Raw genomic sequence first — 10664 nt, forward strand, 5'->3', positions numbered from 1 at the left:
CCAACCTACCATCATGCAGCTCATGTTCACTATAATGTTCAGCTCTCTCCTGGACAGTTAAAAGAAATAATATAGTTAATTTGCTTCTTTAAGGAGACAAGACACACCAGTTTGCTACATTAACTGGAGTTGACATTCACTTCAGTACAAACACAGCACTGTTGGTTTAGATCAATAGTTTTTAATAGATTTTAAGTGAGTTCAAGAATAAGAGATAAAGTTAGATATGGCCACAAGCAAATAAAAGTGAAAGCACACATCTAAAACTTACTTTAGAAGTTTTGGTTGAAGGCTTTGTTCAAGACGGCCTTTCTCACTCACAGTCTTCTAGCACGAGGGTGACCTACTCTCTCCTTGGTCAGGATCTCTTCCAGAGGTTCTGGTGCTTTTGTCATCTTAGGTGAAAGTGATAACTTGGGGTTCTCTGACCCTTTCTTTTATATCCATTGAATCTCTGAAGTGGATTCTCCTGAACAGCACCCCTCAAAGTAAAGTTTATTCAAGCTGCGAGGAAGGCACAATGAGTCTGGTGGTGAAGGAAGCTCCATGCTCTTTCTTCCCCCACCTTTGTTTGCTGAAATGCAAATTGTTCTGTTTCCTGCCATCTCCTCCCCTGGCTGTCTTGGTGATCCTGTTTACTACTTACATGTAAACTGGGGTAAACACACATTCCTTTGTTTAAGGACAGACCTGTTTAACAACTTTTTCCTAGGCAAAGCTGTCTGGTTTTGAACATTGCCTAATAACATCATACAGAAGAAATTAATAACTTTACATATAATGCTGCTATATAAATTTCGCCATGATATTATTGACAAGCAAGTTACTTGTTTTCAAATGATACGTCACAAGGCATATTATTACAGTAGTGTGTAGGATGTGTTTTCATATGATACCCCACGAGGCATATTATTACAATATTGTGTAGGCTGTGAATACACAGGTGCTTTGGGTCACAATGCTCATATAAGTTAATGAGGAAATAGACTTCTGAATCTTTCCTGCATTGGAGTGAACATTACCACACTGGGACATCTCTATTTGTGAATTTACTTTTAGAATGGACTGCTGTTTTTCATAGTTTTGTTATCTGTTGAATAAGGATATAGAGCTATGCATAAAATACTGTTGAAAATGTATTTTCAGGTTTATTGAACTCTAGATACGGTAGAGGATGGACAGAGCATCGCAAGTTAGCTGTAAGCAGCTTTCGTTGTTTTGGATATGGTCAAAGGTCCTTCGAACACAAAATTTCAGAAGAATCCATGTTTTTTCTTGATGCCATTGATACATACAAAGGCAGACCCTTTGATCTTAAACACTTGATAACAAATGCAGTCTCAAACATTACTAATTTGATTATCTTTGGAGAACGTTTTACATATGAAGACACTGAATTTCAGCACATGATAGAGATTTTTAGTGAAAACATTGAATTAGTTGCTAGTGCTTCAGTGTTCTTGTATAATTCTTTTCCCTGGATTGGCATATTACCCTTTGGAAAACATCAACAACTGTTTAAGAATGCAGCTGAAGTCTATAATTTTTTGCTTGAACTTATTGAGCGCGTCTCTAAAAACAGGACGCCTCAGTCACCTCGACATTTCATTGATGCATATTTAGATGAAATGGATCGAAGTGAAAATGATCCAGAGTCTACATATTCAACCAAAAATTTAATTTTCTCTGTTGGAGAACTTATCATAGCTGGAACAGAAACCACAACAAATGTTTTAAGATGGGCAGTATTGTTTATGGCTCTTTATCCGAACATTCAAGGTAAGAATTTTTGTCATTTTTGAGGAACTGATATTGTAGTCTTTATGGTGAGAATTTAGAATGCATTTTCAATGTGGTGTGTTGGAATTGCCAATACTAATCCTTAGTAAAAATAAAAATTTGTGCGCATTACTCCATTATGTCCCTTTCTTAATGTACTGCAGACAGACATGCCAATGCTATTTTATCTGCAGCTAAAATGGGTATTAGGATAATATTTTAGGGGTTTTTTTGGTAAACACTTCAGTGAACTTTTTTTTTAAAATAAGGAGAGATTTACTTTTATTATGTGTAGGTTGAACAATATGATGACTCAGAATACTGGCTGGCAAAAGAACACAAGAATCAGCAAAAAAGTGTAAATCAGATTTTGGGTAACTCTTTGAACCATTATTTAATCCTTAAGTGCATCAATCCATAACAGGTTTATGTACTATGCACTTATATGTATTTATATTGATTGTTGGGGGAGGGAGGGAGAGACAATATGAGCATTTTAAAACATAACCAGGGTTAGCATAGTTCTGAAGTACTATGCTAACATGTATTCTTGAAGAGGACCACATTGAAGTTTTAGTGTAGAAACTTGGACATTAAATGTCATTAGTTAGCTTCCTTTCTGAGTTCACACACCTTCTGAGAAAAGTTGTTTTTTCATATCACAACTTTGTAAGTGCTTAGGTTGAACTAAGACTTTTTAATACTTAGGGGAAGAAGCCAGTTAAGTGGCTCAAATATTATTGTGTGAAAAGTTGCTATTTTATATATGATGGGCCAAATTTTCTGCTCATGTAAATGGATGCTGCTGCCTTGACCTCAATGAAGCTGTACTCATTAACAAACACCTGCAGAGAATTCTGCTCAGTGTTTAATTTTCATACATTTGTTTAACTGGTTTAACCGTGCTCTCCTGTACATCTTGGCGATTCCACAGAAATTGTGATTGTAATTGCATGGGGGCCATCACTTAAAATATCTTATACATTTTGGAAGGCCTCTATTTCGTCAAAAGGATTTCCTAAACTCCAAATGTATATGTCTACACCTTGTCAGCAGCTAAGATCCAGGGGATAGCAATATATGTTTGTATGTATGTATATGGCATGAGATGGAAGGGAAAAAATTGAAGGCTAATAATTACCTTCATAACCAGCTATATTTACTCTCTTTTAATTTCCTCATAATACAAGATCATTCTTACCTTAAAAGCAGCATACAGCGTTGCCAACTCCACATAGCAGGAAGTCACCAGACAAACCCTGAAAAGTCACTAGATGTAGCTGTTTAAACACTCAAAAGGAGTCCAAAATGTCACCGAACAAAATTTCCAGAGAATTTTATGTGTGTGTGTGTGTGTGTGTGTGTGTGTGTGTATATTTAAAATTCTCTGTTGAATACACACACACAACCGAGTACAATCACAATCATTCACAAGCAGCTCAATAGTGTTAATATAATCCATCCCATGCTCTTACTACATTCTGTTGCATACTGGAAGCAACTACAACAGTACACTCATAAGGAGGGTGCCCTCTGATCATTGGGAAGGAAACTGCAACCCTCTGCTCATTGGGAAGGGTACTTCCTTTCTTGCCAGCCTGGGTTAGTGAAAGGGAGTGCCCAGAACCAGGGGGAAGAGGCATTCACCTGACCTGAGCTCAGCGCTGCAGGGAGCCAAGAAAGTAGATTTAAAAACAAAAATCTGTTAGCTGGATCCCTTTCCCCCTGCTTCCAGGGTTTCATTTCTGAAAACAGCTGGGCAGCTAACCCCAGGCCAAGCCAGGGGAAGGAGTAAAGGGGAACTGAAATCAAGCTAGTTCCACGTTTGATCCTGTAGTAAGGGCTTCATTCCTGGAGGCACGGTGCCCCTGTGTCATTCCACCCCACCTTCCCTCTGTGCGGCTCTCCTCGCTGGCTAACCTGCCTCCCCCACCCTACCCACTTCATTAGCCATCTTTTCCTTCGTCACAGGGTGTGATACTATGGAGTGGCAAGAAAACACATTTGGGTAAAAACAAAGCCTGGCTAATGTGCTGCTTTCTCCAAAGTGCGCCTGGCTTTAGTTAAGTATTTAATTAGCCTCCACAAACTTATTTTCTGCAGATTATAGTGATCTCAGCCCAAGAAATCCTGGGATGTGATTCCTTCTGAGGACAAGCTCAATTGAGATGTAATGACATTGACTTGGTGTGCAACAGAATGTAGTAAAAAGATCATGGAATGGATTTTATTAACACTGTTGTGTTGCTTGTGAATGATTTTGTAACTAGATATTGGTGACTTCTTTCTCTGAATGTCACTATAATTGGCAGTGAAAGTCGCTAGATTTGTCACTGGTCACTTTGACACATTTTCTCACCAGGGAAACCCAAAAGTCACTATATCTAGTGACTAAGTCGCTAAGTTGGCAACGCTGGCAGCATACGGCCTTATTCCCTTCTGTATTAGATCGTCCCCAAAACATCATCTTCCAACAGGGGACATAAACTAGGCACTTCTTGGAGTTTTGTGTCTCAGCCAGATCATTTAAGAGGCACTGTATTGTTAAAACACAAAGCATCCCTCTCCTCTAAAATTCTCCTGTGATCTCAACTTCTGTTAGCCCTTGGGAGAAAAATAAGCTCAGGATTCAAGTTCAGATTCTTTACATAGCAGTAAATAATATTAATACCTTGCATTTATGTACCCATTTTCCACATGAGGATCTCAACATGTATCAAAAATAACAGTTAGCTACAAGATGCACTAAGGTTCTGGTCTGATTTATCTCATGCACTTTCTTTGGGATTGGAGAGATTAGTTTCATTTTAAGAACTTGGTAATAGTTCTTCATTGTCTAGATATATTGTGTTAATGCCAGTCAAGCTGTATCACTGCTATTTTATGTGATTTAGGGGGCTGTCTAATGGCATTAGCAAACACATTGATGAAGTACATCAGAAAAAAAAGAGTAAATGAGCTGTTGCCCTGTTGAGCAAACTATTATGTGATTTTTCAATGTGGAGTTGATTTAAAGGATCCAATTATATTTTTTCATTTTTAAAAAAGAGCTTGAAAGAGAAATAATGTAATTTATATCCCAAAAAGTTAAAAAAAATCCAGAATCCAGCTAGAGTTGTTCCTCTTACTTTTACCATAGTGTGCCTAACTATTTCAAGATTCGTAAAATGGTGGATGATTTTACACAACATGTGTGATGTACTATCTTGGGATAATTAGATAGATAAAAAATGAAGTATCTCTTAATTCTGAATTTTCTATACATGGTCTTCTCTTGTGTTTGATTTTTTTCTTTTTGCATTTAATATACTTCATCTTACCTATCTAGAATGTGACGTTTGTTATCCCAATTCTCATGAGCTCCTTGAAAGGGGAAATTTATTGAGTAAAGAAAAACATAAGAATCAAGATTATGGCTCCAGTTTGTTATGAAATTACTATTTCTTTGGGGCTTGAAAAAACTGTCAGTAGTGGAATGAGAGTATGAGAGGAAATTAAAAATTGAAAATACACCTCTACCCCGATATAACGCGACCCTATATAACACGAATTCAGATATAACGTGGTAAAGCAGTGCTCCGGGGTGGGCGGGGCTGCGCACTCCGGTGGATCAAAGCAAGTTCGATATAACGTGGTTTCACCTATAACGCGGTAAGATTTTTTGGCTCCCGAGGACAGCGTTATATCGAGGTAGAGGTGTATTTACCATACCAGCTTGTTAGGTGCTGCACTAAGTACTAAGGCGTTTCTAGTCTTAACACAAAATATTTATGTATTTATTCCTTATCTTTAAATTTTAAAGTATTGCACATTAAACTACAGGTTTTTTCTCTAACAGGGCAAGTTCATAAAGAAATTGATTTAGTCGTGGGCCCAAACAAAACACCGTCTTTAGAAGAGAAATGCAAAATGCCTTACACTGAAGCAGTTCTACATGAAATTTTAAGGTTCTGTAATATAGCTCCATTAGGTATTTTCCATGCAACTTCTAAGGATACAGTTGTGCGTGGTTATTCTATCCCTGAAGGCACTACAATAATTACAAACCTCTATTCTGTACACTTTGATGAAAAGTACTGGAGTAACCCAGAAGTGTTTTATCCTGAACGGTTTTTGGACAGCAGTGGGCAGTTCATCAAGAAAGATGCATTTGTTCCTTTTTCACTAGGTAAGAGCTCATGCCTATTCATACATCTACATACAATAGTGTTAACTAATCCACAATAGACAGCATGATGTAAAAAAGCTACACTTACGATAAAACAACTGTTTGTAAAGTTATATTTAATACAGTGCATCAGAGGCTTAGTAATGTCCATAGGTGCTGCTGTCGTACCCCCTGGCTTGAAGTGGTTTCCATTATATACAGGGTTTACAGTTTGGTTCAATGGCTCTCAGCACTCCCACTATATAAATTGTTCCAGCAACCCTGGCAATGTTGTGTAATGGTGTCTCCTATATAAATTAAAGGACATTTTGGTACAAAAACTGATCATGTCGTCTTAATGTTTTATAAGTCTGTTTTATCTGAGGATTTTACACAGCCTCTGTCATTGTGGTTTCTAACTGAGTTTTGTTTGTTGGTAATTGATGCAATCAGATTTTTGTGTCTGCTCAATTTTTATAATCCAGTTTCCATCTTTGAGCACTTGAAATTGCAAAATATGACTACCTTGTTTTAAATTTGGATTTAGGATGTCAGCTAATTTTGTTTTTTCTATTGATCATTTTTTGGGGAAAATAAATACAATTGATTTGGAGCAGAAATCTAGAGTATATAGAACTACTTGATTGATGCTGCAGATGCATTTACGGAATACAGTGTTCTAATTATTCAAGTGATCATACAGCATGTGCTTTTTTTATTAAATCAATTGAGCAAATACCAAAACCCCCAAACCCTTCAGACTAAAGCTTTCATCTTACAGAATCTGGAGAGTGTTTTCAAGCTTTAGAACAAAATACATTAAATATCTTACTAACAATTTAACCTGTTCCTATTTATCTGCTCTTGTATTTTATCACATTGCTTCTTGCCTCTTGCACGTCATCAACTCTGCTAGCCTTGACTGTCTATTTATCTGCTTCTCCCACAAGCACCTTTAAGCTTCCAGGCTGCCTATTATGCATGGAATGATAATTAGTGTAAAAAGCCACTACACTATCCTACTTTAGATCCGTTCAAAAGTCCCACTTTTACTGTGATATTTGTGGGTAATTACCAACTGATGATTGGCAATAGACAGTAGGCACAATTTTCTTGTCTTTTGCAAAAATCCCATTGATATCATTAGCAGTTTTGCCTAAATTAAGACTGCAGGATTCGATCCAGTGGTACTTATGTTGTCAAAACTACAAATGTTTTTAAAATATGACTCTTAATATAATTTGCACATATCCTTTTCCTATGAATCAGATCCAGTATTATGTCCAAACAGCTCCACTTAGAGTAGAAGCAGAAATAACTATTCTTTTTTTAAGTGCAAGTGCAAACATGATTATTGTAATTTTAAAAATATATATTTTTTTCTATTCAGGAAGAAGACATTGTCTTGGAGAACAACTGGCCAGGATGGAAATGTTTTTGTTTTTTACTTCATTACTTCAGCGGTTTCACCTGCATTTTCCACATGCTTTGATTCCAAATCTGAAGCCAAAATTAGGCATGACATTACAACCACAGCCATACCTCATCTGTGCTGAAAGACGTTAAAGCATATGTGCCAAACTCTCAGCTGGTGTAAATTGGAATAGCTACACTGAATAAATGGAGCTGCACCAATTTACAGCAGCTGAGTATCTGGCCCCATCTTTTATTTACAACCATCTTGTTCATAGTCTTGCCAAAAGAACAAGAATTGTAAACACTCTCTGTTAAAGGACTTACACACCAATTTTGTCTTATACGTAGGCTTTTAGGTATTTCATGTATTTGTATGTAATTTTCACAAAAAAGACATTAATACTCTTCAAGTGTTTATAGATTCTGTTCTCACCTCAAAAATCTAGATCAGGTTCCATTTCTGATTTAAACTTTTCAGAATTTCATTGAATTACCCGATTTAAAGATTAATAAAAAATTCAGCCACAATATTTTCTATTATACATGATATTTAAATAAAGTTGAGAAAAATAGTTTTTAAAATTTTTAACATAAGCAGAAAACTGTTTTTAGTTTGGGAAAATGTTCTGATAAATTTGGAGAGCTTGGATGAAACCTGTTGCAGTCAGAGTCCTCTCATGAAATCTCAAATAATAAAAAACTGCCCCAAACAAACTTATTTTTAGAGTACTTCATTAAAAATATATAAACCCCATTTTTCATTAAAACCCCTTTTTGAAATATGTTGTAATAAATCATATATCTATCTATATATTCTTCCTTGACAAATCCCCTCTTGCCCACTTGTATCCATTCACAATGCTGCTGCAAAGATCATTTTTCTGGCATGACACTTCAAGTATATCACCTCTCTTTCTACATCCTTCCGGTTATTTCACATTCGCCACTGCATCAAATAATAACTACATGTCTTCACTTTTAAGGCACTTCATGGCCTATACTCACCCTATCTAGCATGCCTTATATGCTATCAGGATGTTGAATCATGCCTCTGCTCTGACAGTTATGGCAGCCTTCATTGCCCATTTGTTACATTTTCAAACAAGCACCTTCTTGTTCTTTGAGTGCTTGCTCATATCGATTCCAAGCAGGTGTGCGCGTGCCACGTGCATGATCGTCAGAAGATTTTTACCCTAGCAACACTCGGTGGGTCGGCTGAGGCGCCCCCTGGAGTGGTGCCTTTATGGCGCTGGATATATGCTCCGGCCGACCCAGTGCCCCCTCAGTTCCTTCTTACCGCCCGTGACGATCGTTGGAACTGTGGCGCACACCTTACCTGATCTCCACTCTCCCTAGCATTCGCTTTAGTACCTGTTAATAGTTTCTGATTAGTTGTTAATAATTGGTTATAGTTGTTAATAGTTGTGAATTACTTAGTATAGTTAGAATTAGTTTAGTGAGTGGGGAACAGGGTCTTCTCCCCTCTCCCCTATCCTGGTACCTAGGCCCATGCCTGGGTCTCCAGGCTTCAAACCCTGCTCGACTTGCCAGAGGCCGATGCCAATGGGAGACCCCCACGACTCTTGCCTAAGGTGTCTGGGGGAATCCCACCACACAGACAAGTGCCGCATTTGCAAAGCCTTCAAGCCGAGGACCAGGAAGGAGCGGGACCTTAGCCTGAAGCAGCTCCTTATGGAGGCAGCACTTAGCCCGGTCCCTTCTTCCACGCGCCGAGACTCGGCACCGGCGTCCTCGGTACGGAGTGCCCCTGCGGCACCGACTGGTCCAGCACCGCGTTCGGACTCTACCAAAGACTCGCAGCTCCAGATCTCCCTGGCACCTCTACCACCACGGCGCAGGTCTCTATCTCCAACGAGGAAGCAGCCCAAGCAGGTGCCGGCCACTTCTCGTTTGTCGGTGTGACAGCCACCGACGCTTCTCGCACCGTAGTTAGAGCCACGTCCATTGCCGGAACGCATAGAACGAATATGGGCTCCTGCACCGTCGACTCCAGTGCCGCAAGGGCCGTCAAGTCCGGTGCATGTAAGCTCCATGGGGCACACCGTGGACAAGTGGAGACTACCCTCCACACCGGAGACCTTTTCAACGGCATGGGACCTGATCGTACTCACAGAGCCGACTCTTCTGCAGCCAGCAGCACCTCCGGCTCGGACGGTGCTGTCGAAGGGAAAGCCATCCCTCATGCGACCACCTTCGCCAAGTGAAGGACAACACCAGTCCCGATCTTCCCGGCACCCATCACGGCGTTGCTCGCAGTCCCAGCACCATTCTCATTCTCAGCGCCGGTCGTACTCGTGATGCCGCTCCAGCTCGCGGAGATCCGAATGGCGTTATGGCCGGTATCGATCGGACTCCTGGCACTGCTCCCGGTACCGGTCAGAGCGGCACTTGACCTGGAGCCGATCCCGATCTCACCGGAGGTCGCCATCAGGATCCAGATCAGGCTCTCGGTACGGATACGACTGCAGGCACCGATCGACGTCTCGGTACCGTTCTGCCTCACAGTACTGGTCCCCAGTACCATGGCACCGTACAGCACTGGGGTACTCGGCACCGGCGCGTACAGCACCGCCTTGGCCATCTCGCTCCGCCTCTCCGTCATCAAGCTAGCAAGGTGGCTACCACGCCCAGGACCAGGGTGAGAGCGGTACAGGCCAGTGGCTAGAAGAAAGCCAGGACCCGGGCCATGAACCCCCACAGTAGGCCTTTTTGGACCCCCTGGGCTTACCATCAGGCCCAGGGGGCTCGGCTCCTTCAAGGGCTTCCCGTTCCACCCCTTCGGAGCCCCAAGTAATGGAGGCCACTGTGTCTCCCCCCCCCCCCAGAGGCTCTGAGATGACTGCTCCAGTGCCAGTGCAGGCCCATGCTCCTAGCGTGATGGACCTTGAGCAACAAGATCCTCCACAAGAGGACCTCGTGCAGGATCCCTTAGCCCAGGGGGTATCTTCCTTGTCCTCGCCCGATGAGGCAGTAGCGGGGACTACAGTTTCGGGCACTACTCCTATGGACCTCCGCGCCCACCAGGGACTGCTCCGCAGAGTGGCGCGCAATATGAACCTAGAGGTAGAGAAGGTAGAGGAGCCTGTAGTAGATACTGTCCAGAGTTGCCCTCCCCGTCATACAAACCATACAGGCCAATGCCAAGACAGTCTGGCAATCGCCAGCCTCTATTCCACCTATGGCCAAAGGGGTGGAAAGGAAGTACTTCGTCCCTTCAAAGGACAACAAGTACCTCTATACACACCCCCAACCGTGCTCCCTTGTCGTGGCTTCGGTCAACGAGAAGGAGCGACATGGTCAG

General features: G+C 41.1%; 1 protein-coding gene across 1 annotated transcript in view; it reads left to right on the forward strand.

The window, feature by feature from the left end:
- LOC117877234 (vitamin D 25-hydroxylase) overlaps positions 1-8117 on the forward strand; it is a 29538-nt gene extending 21421 nt beyond the window's left edge. Inside the window, exons 3-5 of the mRNA XM_034770131.1 lie at positions 1147-1779; positions 5618-5947; positions 7317-8117. Coding sequence (XP_034626022.1) covers positions 1147-1779; positions 5618-5947; positions 7317-7492 — 1139 coding nt within the window. The 3' untranslated portion in view covers positions 7493-8117. The remainder of the gene's footprint in view (positions 1-1146; positions 1780-5617; positions 5948-7316) is intronic.
- Positions 8118-10664: the final 2547 nt, after the last annotated feature.

Source organism: Trachemys scripta, chromosome 4 (assembly GCF_013100865.1).
Source record: "Trachemys scripta elegans isolate TJP31775 chromosome 4, CAS_Tse_1.0, whole genome shotgun sequence".
NCBI classification, from domain to species: Eukaryota; Metazoa; Chordata; order Testudines; family Emydidae; genus Trachemys; species Trachemys scripta.